This window comes from Suillus fuscotomentosus, assembly GCF_016647785.1.
Source record: "Suillus fuscotomentosus strain FC203 chromosome Unknown F5891scaffold_11, whole genome shotgun sequence".
NCBI lineage: Eukaryota > Fungi > Basidiomycota > Agaricomycetes > Boletales > Suillaceae > Suillus > Suillus fuscotomentosus.
Genome location: NW_024539523.1, coordinates 333,520 through 355,319, shown reverse-complemented (window position 1 = coordinate 355,319; position 21,800 = coordinate 333,520). Strand labels below are relative to the sequence as shown.

The 21,800-nt window shown below is 48.1% G+C and overlaps 9 protein-coding genes across 9 annotated transcripts; 4 read left to right on the top strand and 5 right to left on the bottom strand.

Annotated features, from left to right (window-relative positions):
• Positions 1–69: 69 nt before the first annotated feature.
• Positions 70–1,231, bottom strand: F5891DRAFT_1015576 (uncharacterized protein). Its single transcript, XM_041360882.1, has 5 exons — positions 966–1,231; positions 824–923; positions 762–798; positions 179–712; positions 70–115 (listed from the first exon to the last, which is right to left on the bottom strand). Exons 1-4 carry the CDS (start codon positions 1,123–1,125, stop codon positions 542–544), a joined length of 468 nt encoding a protein of 155 aa, XP_041229437.1. The 5' UTR covers positions 1,126–1,231; the 3' UTR covers positions 70–115; positions 179–541.
• Positions 1,222–3,336, top strand: F5891DRAFT_1015570 (acyl-CoA dehydrogenase NM domain-like protein). Its single transcript, XM_041360881.1, has 10 exons — positions 1,222–1,520; positions 1,572–1,655; positions 1,708–1,982; positions 2,034–2,108; positions 2,157–2,353; positions 2,409–2,499; positions 2,555–2,646; positions 2,699–2,793; positions 2,847–2,940; positions 2,991–3,336. The coding sequence occupies exons 1-10, from the start codon at positions 1,377–1,379 to the stop codon at positions 3,107–3,109; spliced, it is 1,266 nt and encodes a 421-aa protein (XP_041229436.1). The 5' UTR covers positions 1,222–1,376; the 3' UTR covers positions 3,110–3,336.
• Positions 3,337–3,568: 232 nt separating this feature from the next.
• On the bottom strand, positions 3,569–5,599 carry F5891DRAFT_1015568 (uncharacterized protein). The gene is made up of 4 exons (XM_041360880.1): positions 5,011–5,599; positions 4,791–4,954; positions 4,302–4,731; positions 3,569–4,244 (listed from the first exon to the last, which is right to left on the bottom strand). The coding sequence occupies exons 1-4, from the start codon at positions 5,332–5,334 to the stop codon at positions 3,810–3,812; spliced, it is 1,353 nt and encodes a 450-aa protein (XP_041229435.1). The 5' UTR covers positions 5,335–5,599; the 3' UTR covers positions 3,569–3,809.
• Positions 5,600–6,153: 554 nt separating this feature from the next.
• Positions 6,154–8,628, bottom strand: F5891DRAFT_56521 (Ureohydrolase). The gene is made up of 9 exons (XM_041372296.1): positions 8,359–8,628; positions 8,285–8,304; positions 8,212–8,221; positions 7,819–8,156; positions 7,486–7,767; positions 7,303–7,429; positions 6,871–6,957; positions 6,726–6,807; positions 6,154–6,572 (listed from the first exon to the last, which is right to left on the bottom strand). Exons 1-9 carry the CDS (start codon positions 8,407–8,409, stop codon positions 6,556–6,558), a joined length of 1,014 nt encoding a protein of 337 aa, XP_041229434.1. The 5' UTR covers positions 8,410–8,628; the 3' UTR covers positions 6,154–6,555.
• Positions 8,629–9,163: 535 nt separating this feature from the next.
• F5891DRAFT_1208591 (pyridoxal phosphate-dependent transferase) lies at positions 9,164–12,103 on the top strand (the record flags this gene model as incomplete). Its single annotated transcript, XM_041369118.1, has 16 exons — positions 9,164–9,235; positions 9,345–9,398; positions 9,452–9,517; positions 9,566–9,689; positions 9,736–9,792; positions 9,848–9,993; positions 10,048–10,128; positions 10,255–10,287; positions 10,341–10,414; positions 10,472–10,535; positions 10,593–10,712; positions 10,776–10,882; positions 10,937–10,991; positions 11,040–11,189; positions 11,297–11,450; positions 11,556–12,103. 16 exons carry the CDS (start codon positions 9,164–9,166, stop codon positions 11,663–11,665), a joined length of 1,467 nt encoding a protein of 488 aa, XP_041229433.1. The 3' UTR covers positions 11,666–12,103.
• Positions 12,104–12,111: 8 nt separating this feature from the next.
• Positions 12,112–15,133, bottom strand: F5891DRAFT_1104639 (CwfJ C-terminus 1-domain-containing protein-like protein). The gene is made up of 12 exons (XM_041363632.1): positions 14,975–15,133; positions 14,728–14,915; positions 14,571–14,678; positions 14,411–14,508; positions 13,935–14,357; positions 13,681–13,870; positions 13,568–13,638; positions 13,260–13,521; positions 13,173–13,212; positions 12,908–13,120; positions 12,534–12,845; positions 12,112–12,351 (listed from the first exon to the last, which is right to left on the bottom strand). Exons 1-12 carry the CDS (start codon positions 15,022–15,024, stop codon positions 12,219–12,221), a joined length of 2,088 nt encoding a protein of 695 aa, XP_041229432.1. The 5' UTR covers positions 15,025–15,133; the 3' UTR covers positions 12,112–12,218.
• Positions 15,134–16,222: 1,089 nt separating this feature from the next.
• F5891DRAFT_946642 (Carboxylesterase) lies at positions 16,223–18,197 on the top strand (the record flags this gene model as incomplete). Its single annotated transcript, XM_041374688.1, has 6 exons — positions 16,223–16,545; positions 16,607–16,753; positions 16,808–16,922; positions 16,981–17,199; positions 17,252–17,893; positions 17,946–18,197. 6 exons carry the CDS (start codon positions 16,223–16,225, stop codon positions 18,195–18,197), a joined length of 1,698 nt encoding a protein of 565 aa, XP_041229431.1.
• Positions 18,198–18,489: 292 nt separating this feature from the next.
• On the bottom strand, positions 18,490–19,550 carry F5891DRAFT_1184800 (NUDIX domain-containing protein; the record flags this gene model as incomplete). The annotated part of the gene is made up of 4 exons (XM_041366489.1): positions 18,490–18,570; positions 18,627–19,044; positions 19,097–19,362; positions 19,416–19,550. 4 exons carry the CDS (start codon positions 19,548–19,550, stop codon positions 18,490–18,492), a joined length of 900 nt encoding a protein of 299 aa, XP_041229430.1.
• A 241-nt stretch (positions 19,551–19,791) lies between these two features.
• On the top strand, positions 19,792–21,794 carry F5891DRAFT_1015475 (HAD subfamily IIID h). Its single transcript, XM_041360879.1, has 11 exons — positions 19,792–20,010; positions 20,069–20,154; positions 20,217–20,324; positions 20,378–20,454; positions 20,506–20,697; positions 20,751–20,865; positions 20,912–20,996; positions 21,102–21,208; positions 21,261–21,294; positions 21,343–21,501; positions 21,562–21,794. Exons 1-11 carry the CDS (start codon positions 19,993–19,995, stop codon positions 21,598–21,600), a joined length of 1,020 nt encoding a protein of 339 aa, XP_041229429.1. The 5' UTR covers positions 19,792–19,992; the 3' UTR covers positions 21,601–21,794.
• Positions 21,795–21,800: the final 6 nt, after the last annotated feature.

Sequence of the window (21,800 nt, the reverse complement as noted above, 5' to 3'; positions counted from 1 at the left end):
TATTGACATGGTCCAAGCGACAAAACTGATCAGAAAAATCGAACGCAGACGGCCAGCGAAAAAAACTAAGCGATTCGGTGAAGTTCGTAGTCACCTGCTCTCAGAGCCAGTAGAACTACAAAGATTGATTTTTATTTCAGTAACGAAGCAAGATGATGACAAGCGGTAAGATACAAACTTGATCAGAAAAATGAGGCGCAGAAGACTGTAGAAAGGATGGAATGATTTGGCGAAATGGACACTTGCCTCATGTCCGCTAGCATAAAAACTAAATTCACACACATCTCACTTTTCCCGGTCTGCTACATTGTCTCGCAGGATGGCAAAGGCTTCTACCCGAGTGCGCAAGGTCAAGGAGCCTCGGAAATGCAGTTGTCCTCTGAAAAAGCAATTACAGCCCCCAGTGGTACACAGGCAGAACATCCTCCAAGCCAGGAAGTCGTCTCAAAGACTAAACCACGGCCACAGCCCATTCCACCAAAAAAGTCCAGCACTTTGTCAGCGGCCACAGTGCCAGGTGGATCCAGGTCTGTCCCAGACGTCAGAGCAGCTGTAGCGTCAAGACACTAACTTTCTTCCTTGAATAGCCCGTGCGATGAAGTGTTCGCCAGATTGTGGACAATGACAGGTGTTTCCCGCGAGCCTGGCTAATCTCATCACGGAGTTCGTCTAGATACATATCACAGCTGCGGGACAAATGGCCATGCATGTACTTTTGTTATGTCAGAATTTGTGCAGAAAGAGATTAAATATGGACGCACCTCAATATCTTCCAAGTCCATCATTCGAGTTCTGCCACTATTACCACTCTGGCTTTCTTTACGGCTTCCCAGTGAACTTATAGCATCGCGCAACCCTTTCAATCGTCGATTTTCTTGCACCAGTGTATGCCATGATTTCGGATGTGTCAAGGAGCGGTAGCACTCAGATGATAATTTCGCATAGTTCTTGCGACGATTTGTGACCTTTCATAGTGGGGTAAGGGAGACGTTTGACTGGAGAAAAAAGTATTGTTGTAGACTGTTGGCTCTGAGAGCAGGTGACTACGAACTTCACCAAATCGCTTAGTTTTTTCGCTGGCCGTCTGCGTTCGATTTTTCTGATCAGTTTTGTCGCTTGGACCATGTCAATAGCTTGCTTCGTTGTTGAGATAAAAATCGATCTTTGTAGCGCTACTTTTTTGTAAATAAATGCACATTTTTTTTGGAAATACCGCCGGCCTCTACCATTATGCAAACTGCTGTAAGAATACGCGAAAGTATAATTATGTTCGACCTCACGGCTATGTTCCGCTCCGGACGACCAGCGTTGATATACTCACAAAACCCCTTCGCTTCTACAACTTGTTCGTCTTGGAATCTGAAGCTCTATTTAGTATGTTGGCCTTAAAATCCGGTAGGCTTATTACAGCACGCAACCTACACCGCAACCTCCGACCCATAATCACTACTAGTCAAAGGTCGCGCCAAATCTCAACGTACAACATTGATATAGCAGGGCTCACAGAAGAGCAAGCTGAGGTATGCCAATGAAATCATGGCCTTCAGCTACAGCTCAGCAGTATAACTTAGTTCCGCAATGCAGTAGCCGAGTTTGCCGAACGGGAGCTTGCCCCGCGTGCTGCACAAATCGACAAGAGCAACAACTTCCCTTCAGTGAGTATTAATAAAAGGATGTCGATCTTCTCGTACTCAAGCGCATTGTCAGGACGTTTGGGAGAAACTTGGTGACATGGGTCTACTCGGTATCACCGTTTCGTCAAAGTATGGTGGTTTGGACCTTGGATACTTCCACCACACTTTGGCAATGGAAGAGCTTTCCCGTGCTTCTGGCTCTGTTGCACTGTCGTACGGCGCGCATTCGAACCTATGTGTGAATCAAATCCATCGTCATGGAACAGAAGCTCAAAAGCAGAAATACCTCCCTGACTTGATTGCTGGGAAGAAAGTGGGTAGTTTGGCTATGAGCGAGCCTGGCAGCGGGCAAGTTGATTGACTTATGATGCACGAAGAGGACGACTCACAGTGAACTAGGAGTGATGTAGTCAGCATGAGTTTGAGGGCAGATAAAATAGACGGTGGTTGGAAGCTGAATGGGAACAAGTTCTGGTGATAATTTAACAGTATCGTTCGTGAATTGTTCTAACAGTCCCGCAGGATTACCAATGGACCAACAGCATCAACACTAGTCGTTTACGCCAAGACCGCTCCTGAGAGAGGTTCCAAGGGCATCACCGCGTTCATTATCGAGAATACGTTCGAAGGCTTTTCCACGCATCAGAAGCTCGATAAATTTGGCATGAGAGGCAGTGATACTTGCGAACTTGTCTTCGATAACTGCAAAGTCCCAGAAGGTTTGTTCTCATGTACTCAATGGTGGAAAACTTATCAACTTTTGCTACTCCTAAGAGAACGTCCTTGGCCAGGTTAACAAAGGCGCAGGGGTCTTAATGTCTGGGCTTGACCTTGAACGTCTTGTCCTGAGTGGCGGTCCCTTAGGGTAGGGTTATTTTATCAAACGTTCGAAACTGTTCACTCAATATTACTTCCTGAAGTTTGGCGCAAGCTACATTTGATTATGCAGTAGAATATGTTCACGATCGCAAGCAGTTTGGACAACCTGTGGGAACATTCCAATTAATGCAGGGTATGTTGACCAGGCTCCACGATCGACACAACGACTGATGAAGGTTTTCCAGGCAAGATTGCTGATATGTATACAAGTATTAATGCAAGTCGCGCGTATGTCTATGCTGTTGCAAGAGCCTGTGACCGCGGTCAGATCAGTCGTCGAGTAAGTAAGACCGGGAATCCGAACGCTGGTGGTTCCTTATTTTATACCGCTAGGACTGCGCTGGTGCTATCCTCTACTCTACCGAGAAAGCCATAGAGGTCGCGCTGGAAGGCATGCAATGCCTCGGCGGTAACGGATACATCAATGGTTTGAATTATCTGTGATTTCGTGATGGCTGCTACTCACATTTGAACTAGATTATCCCATGGGTCGCATTTTACGCGATTCTAGGTTGTATGCGGTGGGCGCCGGGACGCAAGAGATAAGGAGGATGCTGATAGGACGGGAGTTCAATGAGCAGTTCAAATCCTCATGATACCTCAGTGGTACTCCAGGCTGCTTTCGGACAGTAGTAGACAGTCGTTCAATCGTCCCTAGTCCGGACAATACCGTGTTTGAGCAATCATGACAGGCGTGCATAAGATTTTTAGATGAGCGATATCTCTCGGAATCTGATAGCATTGTATCACATTGAATTTGTATATATCTTAGTTTGTAATGTGCAAGGCAGGGCCTCACTGAGGCATAACTTACTTGATCAAAGTCGCCGCGGTGGGTTATGTCGAATTCATGTAATTCGAATAAGAAAAAAAATTAGCTTGTGGTAATTGCTTCGGGGATGTCTCCGGCAAACGCATGTATGTTTCGTACAATCAGGTCTAGCATAAACTGGGTTGAACATCCCCTGGCAAAATTCTTTGCGGTCGGGATTGGGTTTCCTTCGAGTCATATGTTCAGACTGTTGCGTGTCATCAAGACTATGATATTGTTACATGGGGTATACTTCCAATTGGTATAGGTACTTGTGTCTATTCCAAAATAAATGAGGAACAAACGATGCACGATGTCATGTGAAGATATGTGAAGTCTACGACAATGAAACCGAACACAAGGCAGTCCAAGAGCGCTGGCTCGACATCGAATAAATAATCAATATTGAGAACAGACCCGTCGAATGGGGTCAAAGAGAGGCGCCATTGCATTTACATTAAGGCACAGGAGCATCCATCGCTTTCTCAGCCAGGAGAGGGAGACGGTGGTGCGGAGAACAGGTACATGGAAGGGTCGAATGCATCGTTTGATGGTGTGGGAGAGGATGGTTCTGAGAATAAACCGGATGAATCATTATCATCGTCATCGTTTACATCCTCAGACGGGGGAAGAGACGAGGGCGGCAAAGGAGGTTGGAGGGGAGCAGCGGTCTGCTTGAAAATTGACAATGAGAAATCACTCGCGACGATTGGTATAGCATGGCCAGATGACGGCTGCGCGGGTTGTGGTTTAGGTGCAGATGGGAGGGGAGTAGAAGAAGTCTGGTTCGGGGTACTCTGGAAGGCCTGCAACGGGGGTGCGACAGCCGGCTGCTGCACAGTTGTCGGTTTGAATGAAGTTTGAGTGTTCTCGGGGAGAGATGGAAATTTCTGCGAGAACGCAGGCCAGGTTGGGACATGCTGGATCATCGACCTTGCGTCAGTTCGTGTAGCCTGCAGACTGAATTGTTGACTCACCGAGCTTGATGCAGGCTCTTGTGCTTTCAAGGTGAATTGCTGATGAGACATGGCGAAGGGGGCTGTAGCGCCAAACGTGCTACTCGCAGCGGCTTGAATAGCATGCGGTGGGGCAACGTGCGAGGGTAGGAATTGTTGATTCGTAGAGCCTGATGCAGGTCCTTGGACTTTGAAGGCGAATTGTTGCTGAGACATCGCGACGGAGGACGCAGCGCCAGATGTGCTATTCCCAGCGACCCGAACAACATGCGGTGGGGTCACAGACGGGGGCAAGGATTGTTGGGTCGCCGAGCTCGATGCAGGGCCTGAGGAAGATGCGAACGTGATGGGACCAAGCGCTTGAGAGTTTGCTTGAGCCAGAGCCTTCTCCCTATTTCTGGTGCACTGTTGAGAGCGTTGGTGCCTTTTCAACGCATCTTGGCGGTTGAAACTATAAGAATCAACAGCTCAGCCCACGGTGACATTTGAAATAAGAGGAGTACTACTCACACGGCACCACACGCTTCGCATACATACTCAGTTAATCCACCATGTGAGACCGTATTCGTTATATGGTTATGAACGCTGGCCGCCAGCATCGGACGACTTTTTTTGCATGCGTCCTTAAGACATCTCCACCTCTCTTTCCCATCTGTACCCGGCGGCACGCGTTCCTGATGAAACAGCCGTCAGTCGGATGGCGAAGACCAAATAAATAAAATAGACTCACAAAATCTGGATCGTCCTGAGGACGATGACGTTGTTCTTTCGTGCCTTCGGTCATGTCATCCGCCTTCCTCTTCAAACTCCCCGTAGAACTTCCCTCCACTGGGCCTACAGATGGTACTTGCGGCATTGGTGCAGCATCCGCCATCACTTGCACCTGCTGGTGAAGCGGGACCTGCGCTGCAGGAGCAGGAGCAGGGGGGGCTTGCATTGGGGCACCAGGATAAGGTGCTGCACCAGGCGCTGCACCATGAGCTTGAGGTCCGGGGTAGCCACCATAATAATTTGGTGCGGGTGCGTGATAGCCGTACCCTGGCCACTGATGCATGGGACCTTGAGGGTTGTAGGGGATGGGAGGCGGAGGAGCATATCCGGCGTTCCACGTTGGGGGCAGACTTGGAAGTCCTCTCCCGGCGAGCCCCGCAGTCTCTTTGGCGATTTCGTTCAGTGCATAAAGAGACGGCCCAGGGACATTCTGGTTTTGCAGGGCAGGCGCATTAGAAGGGTACGTCGGTGGATAGGAGGGCTGGGGCTGGGGCTGGGGCTGAGGTGGATTGAATACGAGTTGAGGCTGCTGCAATGGGAAAGGCGGTTGGCCTCCTTGAGGCTGGACCTGCGGCTCTTGAGTCGACGCGTTGAAAGTGCCATTGTGGCCGGAAGGTGCATGTCCCGTAGAAGATGAAGAGTTGTTCATGTTGACGAAGGGAGAGTGTTTCGGTGGCGGTAGGTCCTAGCGCGTAGTAGCAGAGAAGCAAAGTGGATGAGAGTAAGTATACAAGTTAGATAGTGAAGTGCGGTATGCAGAAGAGAGTAGTGATGAAGAGAGAAGAAACACAAGTACTCGGCTTTTAGACTGTTGAATTTCCGCTTTAAACATTTAAAGCAACTTAGACGTACCTTCCCCTTTCATTTTGTGGATCACAACGTGTCGCCCAAGCAAAGCGACGTATACAAAGGGAGTCCTTACACAGACCGTATATTTTTCCAACGGACAATAGCACAACGCGCAGTGTACCCGGATATTTCGCTGCACGACTTCGGAAAACTTAATTGATTGGATTGTCGTCCTCCGAAGTTCCAAATAGTTTAGGAGATATATGCAGCAACTCATTTTTCTTCTCAAGGTCATTGAACGCGACGCGGTGCACCAGAATTTCAGATTCGATTTCGTCTTTAGCTGCGCCTGTTCATGGAATTTTTTCGTGCACAAGGACTCGTCGTTTTCCTCAGATGCTGCCGACAGCTATTGACATGGGACATTGCATGCTCGATAATTTGATTGAAAAAATCTATCAACACGAACAGATCAGACAGGAGTCGCATGGTTAACGATACGAATAGGAGATGTCACGTCCAACGATGTGGCACGTGAACGAGCACGTGTCTCTGATTGCCAATCCACAAACAGTCTGCGCGGAGATCGAATCATACATCAACACCTTACTTCGGTATTACCGCACTGTGCAAAATGTTTAAGAAGTGGATGTGACTCACTGCCACTAGATCATATCACATCGTCACATCGAAATTAGTTTACGAGTCTTGCAGTTCACAGAAGGGTTTCGCCTGTGTGACGAATAGATAATGAGCGTCATTGATAATCCACATCGTAGGTAGTCCCTGTGGATGCTCGAAAGTGCATGTGCGGTCGTGCATCCCCATTCAAGAATATTGGACAACCGCGCAAACAACAAACGTGGCAACAGATGGACGACTTACCCAAAGCAGAACGGACCAATGAGCACCCCACCGTCACGGTCTGGCGTACACTCTCAGCATCTGCAAGCGTGGGGTTGACCTCCTGCGTGCGATAGATCAGATCAGATCAAGTCAATGGAGCAAAGATGTAGGTCAGGACACGTACCATCAAGTCGAACGCGACGAGCAACCCAGTCTGGTGAATCGCCTCGCAGATGTAGTGTCCTTCACGGAAGGTGAGCCCACCGCGCACCTGCAGGATTTCGGTTAGTTCTGCTCATTAAGACATTTAATTTGACTTGAAATTAATTTGTTTAGGAATACAATATCTACCCGCCGTGGGCTTGGACATTCCTGACACGGATCAAAACACCCGGGGCATGCGCACTACAAAGCGTCTGCACAAGCCAATTTCATAGGTGGCGTATTTTCTAAGCGCCCCTTCAGGGCCAAGATGCAGGGGCCATTTTCGTGCGCATTCTCACATCTTCAATAAGCAAAAGTTGTTCATTTCATTCTCAGCACGCACTAAGTCACCAAAGCGCTCAGAAGGCACGGCTGACTCAAAAAGTACGTGCCAGGATACTAAGATACTCACCGGTGTCCCCGTGCTAGGCGCAACGCTTGGGTCGAGCGCGTCAACGTCAAAGCTCAGGTGAATAGGACGGTCTCTTTGTGGGTTCACATGGTCGAGAGCCATTTCGACCACCTTGCCAATGCCATAGCTAGGTGAAGTACAATCAGCGTAAGCGCCGTACTCTCCACCGGATCCCAAACTTACCGATCAACCTCATGCATGCTAAACGCCTTGATGCTGTGTTTCTTCAAGATCTCTTTTTCGCCCCTGTCCACGTCCCGTAATCCGATGTAGACGAGACGCTCAGCAGGGAGGTGAGAGACCCAGTCGAACTTTGCAAGGACTGAATCTGGAGACGGGGCAGGGGGGTTGAGCTTGAGGAGAAAGGAGAGGGGCATGCCGTGGATGTTTCCGCTGTCGGTAGAATGGATGGTATTGATATCCGCGTGAGCATCTATCCATATGACACAAGCTTGGTCATATGCTCTGTGGGTAGAATGTTACAACAATGGCAGCAACTCATGTAAACGGGCTCACCTTAGGGTTCCGGAGATAGTGCCCATAGCTAGGGAATGGTCTCCGCCGAGGGTGACGGGGAGGTGTCCCATCTCTGCATGAGCCTGCACGGCAGATGCGACACTCTCGCATACCTGTGCAACGAGCAGAGGGCTTCTCAATCTCGCGATGGATGCGTCTAATGCCGTATTAACAGCGGGGTCACTTGTGACATTAACTTGTATGCCATCGGGTGGGGTAGAAATATCCTCAAATTGGTGGTGCCCGTCAAAAACGACGCGCCATCCGAGTTCTTCGACCTCGTTGATGAGCCCTGCCTGGACGAGGTGGATAGGAGCTTTGTCTACGCCAAGTTTCGACTGAGAGAAAAGAAAGTGAGTAGGTGATTCAGAAAAGAGAATTGAGAGAACAGACCTGACCACCGCTATAGCCGGCGGTGCCGTAAGATTACCGACACCCGAGTAGCAGCCGATATTGGAATGCTCACCTAAACGGACATCCTACAATCTGAAAAGATGAGAAGTCAGTATTTCAGGGTATATTGCGATAGAAAAGACGTACGGCAACGGTCTTTGGGCTCGGTAAAAATTTATTAGAAGGCGTTGACGACATACTGAAGGCTAGCGGTGAGTCACTGAGTGGAAAGTCAAAGCGTAGTTAAGGTGGGTGTCTGAGGAGGGAATCTTTTTTTCTAGGCTGATATCTGGGTTCAAGAAGTATATCGATCACAAGGCTAGGCTCGATAGTAAGATCCGACGCTGCATATGCATGGCGGTATTTTCCGGGTCGGCCGGTCAACTGATGGAGCACGGTACTCTATATACACCTCACAAATTAATGCTCTTGTTATATGGTCAACGGTGGGTTCTGGTCTAGAGTCGGAGCTTGAATATATGAACCATTGTTGCGTCAGATTGCCTCGTGAACTTGGGTTATCAGATGGGATACTCCTGCAGCTGGGCCTCGACACGATCGTAGGAGCATGACGCTGCAAAGTCGCGTTGAACATGGAATTCTCATATCCACTGCCACAATCACTTGTCCTGGCCGTCAATCGGCAATGGATGCTAGCCGACAAGGGGACTCTCTGCGACTCTGCAAGCGGTAGATAGGACCACGATGCGCTGGGGCCTCTCTGGCTATGTTTGGATAGGCACGCACCAGTTATTATTGGAGTTGGCACAGGATATCAAATATTTCTTTGATTCCGCTGATATTGGCATGCCAGCAGAGCCCCAAAAGCAGTGAATAATATTATATATATTAAGAATCTGCCAGACGTCTTGAACCATCCATAATTATTCTGCTATTGGTTCCCTTATAAACTTGCCCTCTGCCCATTCTCTGTTTCTATTACGCTAGAAGCATGTCCAAACCCCCAACTAGACCCAACAGTGCCTACCCTTCACGTAGCGGCACTCCATCCTTAAGAGACGTCGTAAGTTCACTTGCTTTCATTCTTCCTTCCCTTATCTCTAACCGTCTCATCCATGCACGTTCACCTCCACCTCCCCCGTCTCCCTTCTTCCAAAACTATCTCTAATCAGGTCCATGGAGTCATGAAAATCTTCCATCATGAGAAAGAATCCGAAGCTCATCAAGTACTTATACCTCCCAAGACCTCATATATCGTTGTCGCCTAATTCTTTCCCAGATATTCCGTCAACAAGTTGGTCATCAGCCCAAACCCGCCCTAGGCCTTCCTCAGACTATCAACCCTGTAGGTTTTTGCCTTCCTTTACATCACGTGACTTGACCCGTCATTTAGGATGAAGAAACCGTTCCTGGTATCGAGCACCCTGGCAGCACCGGTGTTATCTACTGTTCAGATCGCGCTATAGCGAACGGTTTCAACTATGCTAATTCTCACGAATGGGCAAACTTGGGTCAGGGTGCCCCAGAAGTAGGCCCCTATCCCGAATGCTCCCCCCCGCCCAGAGAATATTCCCTTACCTGTGGATTCTTTGGAGTATGCACCCACAACGGGTGTCAAAGGTCAATCTTTCTTGGTCCGTGAACGCGATCAGCGCTAAACCAATCGTACAACCAGAACTTCGTGAAGCAGTAGCTCACCTCTACAACGATACTTACCGTAAGGGCAAAGCAAGTCAGTACACATACGAAAATGTCTGTATCGTGCCCGGTGGACGTGCGGGGCTTTCCCGTGTCGCAGCTGTCATTGGTGACGTTTATTGTGTATGGGTCGCTTCTCTGGCTTCCTTGTCTTTTCACCAAAATTCGCGCATATAGTCATACCAGGTTCCAGATTATACTGCCTACGACCAAGTCCTAAGTGCATTTAAGCGACTCGTACCTGTTCCCACTGCGTGCGTGTTTTCATCCTCCTTGACCTATATTAGACCGACCGAATTCTTGGATTAATTCAGATTGGATCCCAAGGTACCCATACTCCATAAGATGTATACCACAAGTTACTGAATTGATTCCGTTACACAGCATAAATACCGCCTTGATATCGAACAGACCAAGGTTTGTTTCTAACGAAACTCGCATCAACACACCCTGATTAATCGTGCTAACAGAAAGACATCCTTACTCAAGGCCTTGCTGTCGTCATTGCCTCGAACCCAAGGAACCCGACGGGGCAAGTGATTGCGTGCGTGTTTCCCTTATCTTTCTCCACTTTTTCATATCTGATACTTGATGATCAAAGTGGCAAAGACCTCAAAGAGCTCGTTTCGCTCAGCCGGGAGAACACGACGATCATTCTTGATGAGGTATGTCCCTTCCCTTCAGCCACCTCTCGCCCAACGCTGACGGTTAAAATCTCGCAGTTCTACTCCTGGTACATTTACCCCGACAATGAGAAAGATATCGGAAAGAGTATCTCCTCTGCCGAATATGTCGAGGATGTAAATAGTGATTCTGTAGTTATCATAGACGGGTTGACCAAGGTGCGTTTTTGACACACCTTCACTGTGCATTCTCCCTTAAGCTTAATTCATACAATGCGGTAGAACTGGCGTCTACCAGGTTGGCGTGTCTGCTGGGTCATTGGGCCCAAGAACCTCATCACCGCACTTTCACAATCGGGTTCATTCCTTGATGGGGGTGCGAATCATCCGTGAGTGCCATCCCGTTCCCTCATCTCTCTAACATTCACTGAACCCTTGTGCAGCATGCAACTTGCAGCCCTCCCACTCCTTGAGCCGTCACGTGTCAAGATAGAGAAGGTGGGCCGATTATTAGATGTAGCAAAGGAACAAGCTGACATGAAATAGGTTGCCCTTCAAAGACACTTCAAAGCCAAGCGGGACCACGTGCTGAAGCGCTTGCATGCCCTTCATTTGGACGTGGAAGTTCCTCCCCAAGCGACGTTTTACGTCTGGTTGAACTTGGAGAAATTACCTCCTCCGCTTAACAATGGTTTGGTGAGTAATTGTTATGTATGATCCTCGCCTCCCCTGTCTTTGAACCACGGGAGACCAAGCAAGGACGGAAGGGAAAGAACAAACGCTGATTCTTCTCAATGTGTCAGACCTTCTTTGAAGAGCTCCTGAAAGAGCAAACGATCGTTATTCCGGGTATCTTTTTCGATATCAACCCGGCACACCGTAGGAACTTGTTCAACAGCCCGTGTCATCACTACGTGCGGTTGTCGTTTGGGCCGCCTATGAAGGATTTGGACAAGGGTGAGTTTGCTGTCACTTTTAATATCGCACTTGGTTCCTCTGTTCTCCCGTCTGCTTTTATCCTTCTATATTATCCATGGATGCTGACGTCAGCCTGGCACACAGGTCTCGACGCCATCGGTCGGGTGGTTGCTGCTGCAAGACTGGGGGGCACCAAGAAGATGGGACACAGCTATAAGAAGAGCTTGGAGAGCAGTTCTGAAATCAACGTCTAAATCGTGATAGACTTTCCCCCCCTCCCCATGGTGGTCGTACGCTGGCTGGTATTGGAATCGTTATAGATGACTGAGAATAGAAATGGCAAATGGTTTGGACAGTATATTAATTTCGAAAGATACCGGTTTGTTTGTATCATCCCCAGTAGGCTAGCTCTGTATGTAGCGTCGACCAATCATTTACTGTTTAGACTTGTACAGATGTATAGGGAGGCAGGTCAGAAAACGATATGTACTATGGGCTTTATAGAGACGTGGGGGAAGGTGCCATCATGGGCAACACGTAGATCCCTCAGTCATATTTGTGAGAACAAAACTGTCGATCTGCCATAGGCCGTCACTGTTGAGGATAGGATCCGCAACCAACAGACGGCCTTGGAAAGCACTTGTGCAGTGTGCACGCTGAGCAGGTCGTAGCTCAGCCGACTTGCTGGTCAGATCAGGAATCAATAAAACAATATCTTGATGTATGACTTCGATTGATGACCAGGGCAGCATGAAGCACAATATGTCATAACCAGTACCCTACAAGCGTAGTCGCAATGAACGGTGATCACATCGACGGGTCAAAAGACGCGAACGCAGCCTTGAATGCCTTTACATCTGCTTTATCCTCCTCCTCGGGAAGCATACATGCCTTCCAGTCCACCCTATCAGGGATACCTAGTATGTCGGTTAAAACTTGCCTGTAAATGATACCAGAGTTCCATCAGCGATTGCAAAAACAAGAGCATGATCCACGACGACGGAGATAGGCAACAGAAACGGGAACAAGAACAAGTAACGCATGAGTCTAACCCCCTTCCCGCGGCAAAACGATATACCAAAGACAAGAAAGAGGACAAGGAAATCACCACGGCCCGCTCACCTGCCAAACTGCACCCCAAACGGCGCATGATCCTCGATCAGATGGACCAATGACCTCCCATCAGGCAAGTCCACTCTGAAATAGCTCCTACCCCCCCCGCCTGGTAGTCCTGAACTTTGACAATCTTCCAATGTGCCATCGAAATTGATTCCCTGAGACTTGAACGCCTGTTCCACCTTCCCCGCGAGCGAGATAGGCACAGGGACGGCTTGTACATGTGCATGCCCTCCTTTTGTGCTCAGACGTCCGACTTCGAAGAATACGGCACTTGCGTTGTGGGCGGCGTAGAGAGCACGGAGCGAAGACTTGTATCTATGGAGTAGTTGTCAGATGACAGAGTCGGTAGATGAGGAAAGAGGACACTGATCACGTACTTATCAGTCTCCTCTAGAATTGGAGGTGCGATGTCAGCGGGGATGGTGTTATACGTTGGGTGGTGCGCAATAGGTACGATGAGGACGTGACCTCCACCTGGGACAGTACTAATGCTGCTATTATTTCCGTCGGCGTTGGATTGTGTAGGAATAATTTGACCCTTTGGAAGCGTCACATAGCACTCATTTCCGATAGAGACTATGAGATGTTTTCTGTGCGAGCATGGATTAACGTGCAACAGGGAGGTAACGAAAAAGTGCGTACGCGAGGTTGGGATTAGATAGACAGAACCAGCATTCATCGGCTGTAGGCCATAAGCATCACGAATTACATTCAAACGATTATGCTCACGTCCGATCTCCTTGATCTGATCTCTCTTCCCTCTTCGCTCCCCACCACGCTGCCCTGCATTAGCAACCGGGCAGTCTTCAATGTAATGCTCCTCGCTGGCACACGCACGGCACACATACCCCGGGCGTGGTTTTCGCCCACCTGTATCACCCACAGCGTGGCGCGTAGGGCAGTCACGTACGAGATGCCCGGGCGTATTACAGATACGGCACACATATCCTTCGGGAGGTTTCTGGCGTTCGGGGCAAGAGGTGATGAAGTGCTTACAGGAGGTTAGCGCAAATTGTGGTGAGGTAGGAGAGAGGAACCTCAGTAGATTCACACCTCCGACATTTGTACCCTGGTGGCGGCTTGCCTTCCTCACCTTGTGGCGCATCTACTTTGATTAGATGAAGTGTGCTGAATAAAGTTGAGTACTCACTTGTTCGTGGACGCTTGCCGTGCTGGGGGACGTTTCCCCATATGAAATTCTCTGTTGTCTCGAATGTTTCGAGCGTTCGTTTTTGGGGTCTGGGAGCTAATTCAGTAAAGGGGTTTTTGGTGGCGTTTGTGGGGCGGGCTGCAACGAGGTTTGACGGTAAAGGTGGGGTGATTGAAAATGCGTAAAACCACTGTTTGCGAACATGGTTAAATTTATTTCAATGATTTGATATCATGACGGAAGTTCCAACGTACCCTTGGCTTCTTACCGCCCGTAACTTCAGTACCAAATGCACCAAGACTTACGAACCTGGAAACCCTTCCTGCCTCATCATCCCACACGAAAGGTTCCCGCTCCCAAAACTGTGGCGGCCGGCCACCCAAGGCAGCAAAATGATATCTGGGTTTGACCTTCCTAATTACCTCATCCAGTGGTGTGGCGCCCTCAGATGAGAGCTCTGGAGAAGGTAAAGGCGCCGAGGAGTGCTGTGTGATGCATGCAGACCAGTCATTTGTGATGAGGATGTCGACAAGCTGCGAGGAAGAAGAGGCGTTAAGGATGGAGGTAAGGGAGGTATACGTTTGGTTCTTGGATTGGGATTTTGAGGATGATTTGACTAGAGTGTTGGAGAGGAGGCGTTCGACGGTGTGGGTGGAGAAGAAAGGAGATGCGAACCCCTAGAATATGATTATTAGCGCTTACCTTGAGAAAAATTGGAACAAGCACGCACAGGAGGGGCTTCAGCAGTGGTGTAGATGCCTGGGTTGTAGATGCCACCTAGACAAGCTATCCGAAGACCATGAGCGGTCGTCATAACCCCTGATTTATCTGGCAACTCGGTCAAACTCAAACTCATACCACAAAAAAGTGTGATGTAAGACAAAACTCACTCAGTAAAAATACATCCTTGCATAGCTCTCCACTGGTCTTGGCGTATTTTTCTATCACAGAATCAGGTAGGGGGTTCTCTCCTTGCATAATGTAACATTTCAGAGGGACTGAGAGCGGGTTGAGTCAAAGTATAGCACTTATGAAACGTGTACCTGCCTTCAATATCACCATTCAGAAGTTGCTCGGTTTCATCTGTTCCATCCTCCAAAACCCCTGGCTCTTTCAAGGGACCAAAGAAGTCGCCGATGCAGAGCACACAGTCAAATTTACCATGCTTCGCGTCGATGGCTTTAATTTTCAGAAAAAGGTCGCGTATGGACCCTACTGCAGAGCCTACCGTGAGTCTGTAGAAGCGAGTTCTGTTATTGATTTTATAGGTCGTTCATGGTGGCTAAAAGCCTACATTTTCACGGGCAAAGCGCTTGACGCTGTTGGTAGAATGGAGGACGCCATGAAACTCTCCGTAGCACGTGATCGCCCTTGCACTGGAAACAAAAAGGGAATTATACCACGTGGACCAAACTTCCATCAGAGTGCCCTAGTATGTCGTGCCAGTCTTTGACCACGACAGAGCTCTGCCCAGTTTATGCTGAAACAAAAACAGCGGTGCTAATTCCAATTCCAATTCGCCACCTCACTTGCTCATTGAACTGTGTTTGTATTCTAAACATTGCCGCACGCACGCGCTAAACCGGTGCACTCCTTGTATTTTTTCCCTGCCCCTCCTGGGCCCTGGCTCCGAGTCAGTTGAGGCAGCGATGATCCTCCTCCAAAATGAACTACTGTGCCTGTTTCGGAGATTGATGGTTTCTTCTATCATCTACACAGCGCAAACAAAATTTAGGAACAAAGTCGTTGCGGATCACTGCTGATAGGTCCTCTGACGCTCAGTTACCTGGCAGCTGCGCGTGGTTTGGCATAGCGCAAGGTCCGTGATTAACGTTAACTCTTATATTTGCCTCACCGCCGCCCCTCAAAATAGTTCGTTGGATTCTAAGAATATGTCTGATTTTTCTAGGACAACCTTGTACCACAAAGGCCCATCTGTCAAAGGATTCTAGGGCTCGATGAGCTTGCGGTTGCGAGGCACTCTGCGATACAGGTTTTGCCACTTAGGTCCTTCACTACATTCACTTTTACGGACTACTTCGCGAGATGAAAGGGATTAAGTGATGTGGCTTATGTAGATTTGTGCTTCGTGAGTCTCAAGGTTTAAATGCAGGACTTCATACTAGTCACAGAACCGAAGAAGGTCCAAGCAATTCGGTTTACATATACCATTTACGTCTTTGGGAACAAGGACTCCATGGCAAAATAATACCAACGTCGAACGAGCGCTTGCCTGGAGTCATGTTGCCTATTCTGTTCGGGGCATTGTTCCATACGGATGTAAATCTCGTCTTCCGAAGTAACTTACATCATGGATGGGCCGCAGGCGTCTATATATTTTCTTGTCGCCAACCAGTCGTTCCTTACCACCTTGCGTACTTGGGATACTTAGCTTGTCACGGCAAGCTGGATTCTGTATTTAACGCGGTTCGTTGAAGTTGACTTCCCTATCCAGCAACAGTGTCGGGAATCTCTACGTGTGGGTCAATTTCCTCCGTTCTCTGAATCATGAATTCATTCATTTTGTCCCTAGACTAAAAGCATGGTATTGTTTACAATCACCTGCATCCTTTTGTCACCGCTGCTCACGTCACTATCACATGCATCCCCTGTTTCGCGAGAGTTCTCAAGTTGGGGACTACCACTTCCGTCGCTAGACTCCAAAAGTTGGTTTTGCCATCTCGTCCACGCGAGAATGGCTCAAAAACTTTGCCTACGAACCGGGTCAACTGCAACATCCGTCAATACCCCCCTGGGCGCAGCACAGGGTACAGTCGATGTCTCGGGTGTTAACAAGTTTGCTGCGAAGTATGCTTCCGCAGAACGCTGGTCCCCATCCGCTATGGTGACTACATGGGCACTCCCGTACGTTAATTACATCACGTCTCATTTGCTGCTGATCACATGAGATACACTACATCGATAGCAATGGTTCTACGAATGTCTCAGCGCTGCCGCTTACGTGCCCGCAGCCATATGCGAATACCTCCACATTCACCGAGGATTGCATGTCGATGATTCTCTATGTTCCTACTACCTTACACGCAGACAGCTGTGTACCCACTTTGATGTGGTACGTATAACGATCATTTTTTTCGGCGATGGTGACCGTCATATATTCTGGCAGGGTTCATGGAGGTTCTTTTATGGTCGGTTCCGCCACCGATCCCGGTTTAAATGGATCTGCACTGGCACTTGCCACTGACTCGATCGTTGCGGTCATTCAGTACCGCCTGGGAGCTGTAAGTGTTTTCACTGTAGGCAATCCATGTCACTGTCAACTCACACGATTCCTTTAAGCTTGGCTTCGTTGCTCCCAACAATCAGACCAACCTTGGTCTGGGAGATGCTGTAAATGCTCTCAAATTTTTGGCGACTGTGCTTTCTAGCTTCGGCGGCGACCCGAGCAAGATCACTTTAGCCGGTCAAAGCAGTGGTGCAAATTTGATTCGTGCTCTTCTTGCTGTGCCTTCTGCACAGTCACTATTTCAATCTGCGATTTTGCAGTCTGACCCTATGGTAAGTGGTATGCACGTCACTGGTAGGAACGTGAGACTCATTACTGTGTCAGGACTATGGCTTCCTGTCATCATCTGATCAAGTCCAACTTCAGCAGTATTTCGTGTCAAACCTTAATTGTACTGCAACCGACTTAGCATGCCTGAATGCTTTAACCGCGGATGATATCGTCAATGGTGCTGGTCTTTGGCAATACAACAGCTCTGTTTACATCGTCCCAGCCGCAACTCAATCGGAGCCAATGCGTGTTGTGAATGACGGCACCTTTATCACCTCGACCTTGGACTCAACTTCACCATTCCCCCGGGTTTCCAAGCCCATCTTGCTTTCTAATGTTCTTGACGAAGGAGGCTATACAATTTACGGTTCATTTCCTAGCCCCATGCCCGAAGCTGAGTACGTTGCTATTGTCAACGCCTCGTTCGGCGAGACACGCTATGAGGCTCTCATGGGCTCGCAAAGCTATGCCTTTGGGACTACTCAAAACGATGACTACCGTCCTCAGCTCCAAGTGCTCGCCACAGATTCGATCTGGCGATGTGCGACATGGACTTTTGCGCGAAATTGGGTTTCTAATGGTGGCACCGCATATGTGGGGTTGTACTCCGTTGGTGCTAGCTATCCCAGCAACTCCGCTGTCGCTTTCTGCACCGAACCGGGCGTTATTTGTCATCAAGATGATATTGAGATAGTTGTAAGTAAACACTTGCTGTGTTCCATTTTTCATAACTCATATTTTGTACTAGTTTGGCACTGCTCTTAACCCTGACTCGGCCCAGTCAGCGCTGATTGCTGAAATGCAAGCCCGTTATAAGTCATTCTTGTATAGCGGGAACCCAAACCCTGATGATTCATCATATGCCGATTGGCAGGCCGCTGACGCATCTGACGTCAATGCCATTATGCTCGGCAGCACTGGCGATGCGCCTATTGGCGCTTGCACCCCATCTTTTTGGGGTCAAGGTGTCGCATACGATTATCAGATATTCAATATTTAGAATCCCCGTATCAAAGATGATGTCGTCTCCCAGATACTAGATTCGTGTTATTATTTTCATCTCCGCGCTTATAGGTCTCCAGGTGCATAATGAATTTCGGGTTCTGTTGTGTTTATTCTTCTCTTTCATCTAGATTGCTTTACATGTCATACATTGTAGCCTTTACTCTGTTGTTCTCCCCCTGTAGCCCAAATTACTTTCTTTAAATACACCAATCGCGTAGTTCTCGGTATCAGAAAATAATGATTGAACTGACTGATGACAGTCGTGAGGGTATGCCAACATGAAGTCCTTAAAGTTTGGGTATATCAACTTCGACCGGGCATTGAGTGAACAAGTCAAAGTTGCGCTGCAAATTCATCTGAGAGAATGGCTGTATGAGCAATTAGACCAACGCAAGCCCAAAAATACGAGAATGTGATGCCGTACCGTGCCTACCCGTCCCACTACCATGCGGTGTAGCCGACCCTTTGGACCACCTCTCAATTCATCGCCCTCGTAGACGAAAGCTTGATTCACTCCGTTATTGACACGGAGAAACTTTGGGTTGATCACCATCCGTCCGAATGCAGCTCTAGACAACATCTGAACTGTATTTCTCTGGCTCTCGGTATTGGACGATCCAGTAAGGATGAGGCGAAGCGTTTCCAGAATGTAGTACTGGGGTGGGAGAAGGCCGATTTTCCCATTCCTGTACTCCTCTATGGCCGATTCTGGACGTAAAAATCGCGCTTGAATGACTTCTTGTCCACCATCAGGAGTCGGAAGGTGTTCTTGTCTACCTGAATGCAGCCCACCCGATGTAGAATCCTTAAGGAATGCGATAAAGAACTCCGTGCGGAATCGTCTGCTTAGATGTTAGATACACTTGAAGGACAAGGGACAAGGATCCTGTTTACCTGGCTGCTGCCGGTGGTGTCACCCATGTAGTAAACGGCAGCAGAGCGCCTAAGTCGGCTCTTAGGTTGTTGTTTGTAAGAAACGTCGAGAACGTCGTTTGTCCTCCATGGACATCTTTTCTAGCCTGAGTGAAGTCGATGTCGAGTGACGTGCTCGGAGTATCCGACAAAGCCAGCAGTAACCCCGCTTCTTCGAAGGTTTCTCTGATAGCAGTCCATTCTAAGGACGTATCCTGCTTGGCGTCAAAATTTCCGCCAGGAAAAACCTCCAATTCCAGATGCTTTTGAACAGGGACTACAGAAGAGTGATTCTGCTTACGTGTTGGCCAGCGAATGAATTAGCCTGTGGGTTGCGCTGAACAAGAAGTACTTCGTTGTGACTGTTGATCAGAACGAGACTTGCTGAAAGACGGGGCTCTGTAAGCTTTGGAGTTTCACTAGCACTGTTCGTCATCTTAGTTGAGGAGTTAGAGAAGAGACTCGGAGTCGTGACTGAGAAACTCCTCTGCAAAAGCGATATCTTGCTGCCAGTATAATATGTTCTGCTATGTATCCACACGTCGATAATGAATGTGAATCACAAAAGCTGCGGTGATAAACTCACTCTAGTAGTTGATGACTGGGTGGTCTGTGCTTGGACAGAAGTAAAGTGCAAGTCCTGAACATGACGAGTCGTGTACTCATCTGGTCTAATTTGGCTCCGGTACCCGGTGTAGTTGTTCATTAGATCCGGTACCTTGACTGGGGACAAATACTTCCGTACTTTTAGACTTCGCCACAACCTAAGACTTTGTCCTTTGGCTGGCCTACCACCTGAGAGTACGTACGCGCTTCAGCAGGCCACGCGACATTTAACTCAAAATCGCGTCTATATCAACTTAGGCAGTGCAAATAGTATGGCCACCGTGCTAGAGGTACGCTTGGTCTAAGCTAATATGATTGGTGGCACTTACTCGAATGCACAACTTGAAGGATGAACTAATTCCTGAAATGAAGATTCCACTCACCTTCAAATGGTCCGGACGCGAGTACAAGGTAGATCTCCTTGGATCAGATAGGTAAGCTGCGGAACCGAATTGCTGCGAACCATGGATCCTCAGTATTAACTCCGGTTGTCTAGAGTATATGATCTCAAGACTTCGCTGATGAGTTTGACGAAGGTTCCACCAGAGAGGCAGAAAATTTTAGGTTTAGTAAAAGGAAAACTACCCCCAGATCAAGAGAGAATGTTAGTGTTTGCAATTTCTTGCACGGTTTTTTCTCTGAACCACATGATCGTAGCGCAGATCTACGAATTGCAGGAAAATCATTTACACTTATAGGGACCCCTGAAGGTGACGAGATCAAAGACCCTTCAAGTGAGCCCGCGATCTTTCAAATATTTGGTGCCTGTACTAACATACAGTCAGAGTTGGAATTCCTTCCTGACGTTGTCAATGATCTGGATGTAGACTTCACTGACAACCCTGCTGCTGCTGCGACATACAAAAATGACCAGCGAAACATTCGCAAAGTCAAAGAGGCAACCGAGAAACTTCAGATTAATATCATTCATCCTTTGCGAGATGGAAAGCGTTTACTTGTGCTGGACATTGATTACAGTAAGTCAATATTTCTCGAGTGTTTTTACTTCCCGAGAGTAAATCTCATGCAGCTATTTTGGACACCAAACCACTGACGTCTGGCTCATTGCCTCCTGCGGAATGTGCGAGGCCTGGCCTCCATGAATTTCTAGAGGCTATATACCCTTACTACGACATCTGCATCTGGTACGATTCATTCACCTCATGAACGCCACCTCTCACACCCAACTAGGTCTCAAACTAGCTGGATATGGCTTGAGGCGAAGCTCGTGGAACTTGGCATGGTTGGATCTACCAGGAATTATCAGGTTTTATTTGTGCTTTCATAGTGGCAAGTTACGGCTGACATCAACTCCAGATTTCATTTGGTACGACCGTGACTATCCAACTTTAACACCCGCATAGCTGATTGAAGATGCGCAGTCCTCGACAAAACTTGCATGTTTACTGTCTTTACAGAACGAAACGGCCAACCATATGCACACCATGTCAAGGCACTGCAAATTATTTGGAATCACTTTCCCCAATTGTCAGCACATTCTGATTTGGACAATCGAGCATGCTTTGACTTCCCTCTTTAGTTCAGCGAAGAACACTATTCACGTGGATGACCTGGTAAGAGAAAGATGTAGCCCATCTTTATCATCTTTAATGCTGTCGTAGAGTCGGAATTTTGCCTTGAATCCAAACGAAGGGCTAAAAATCCATGCCTTCAAGAATGCTCATTCAGAGCAGGCTCAAGCTGACCGGGAGCTTCATAAATTATCCCGGTACATGGTACATATCGTCGCTATAGAAGATTTCCGGACGTTGCGCCATAAGGCATGTGTCTCGTGTTTGTTGCTCGACTGTAAATTTGCTCACTGCACAGCATTTTCAAAGGCCTGGAAGTATGAGCTGAGGCGACTCACGCAATCGTAATGAAGACGCAGTCCGTCTTACGGTCCTCATTCATACCAAGGTACTTTGATGGGTTAGGCCTACATAGTAGGGACAATTGTTGTGTTAGTGTACATGATCTTTGTAACATAGCTATTTTGTAACAAAACCGTGCTATATATGTACAACTTTTCGTAGTATCATATACACGTTCCGTAATAACAAATTCTTCACCAGCCTGA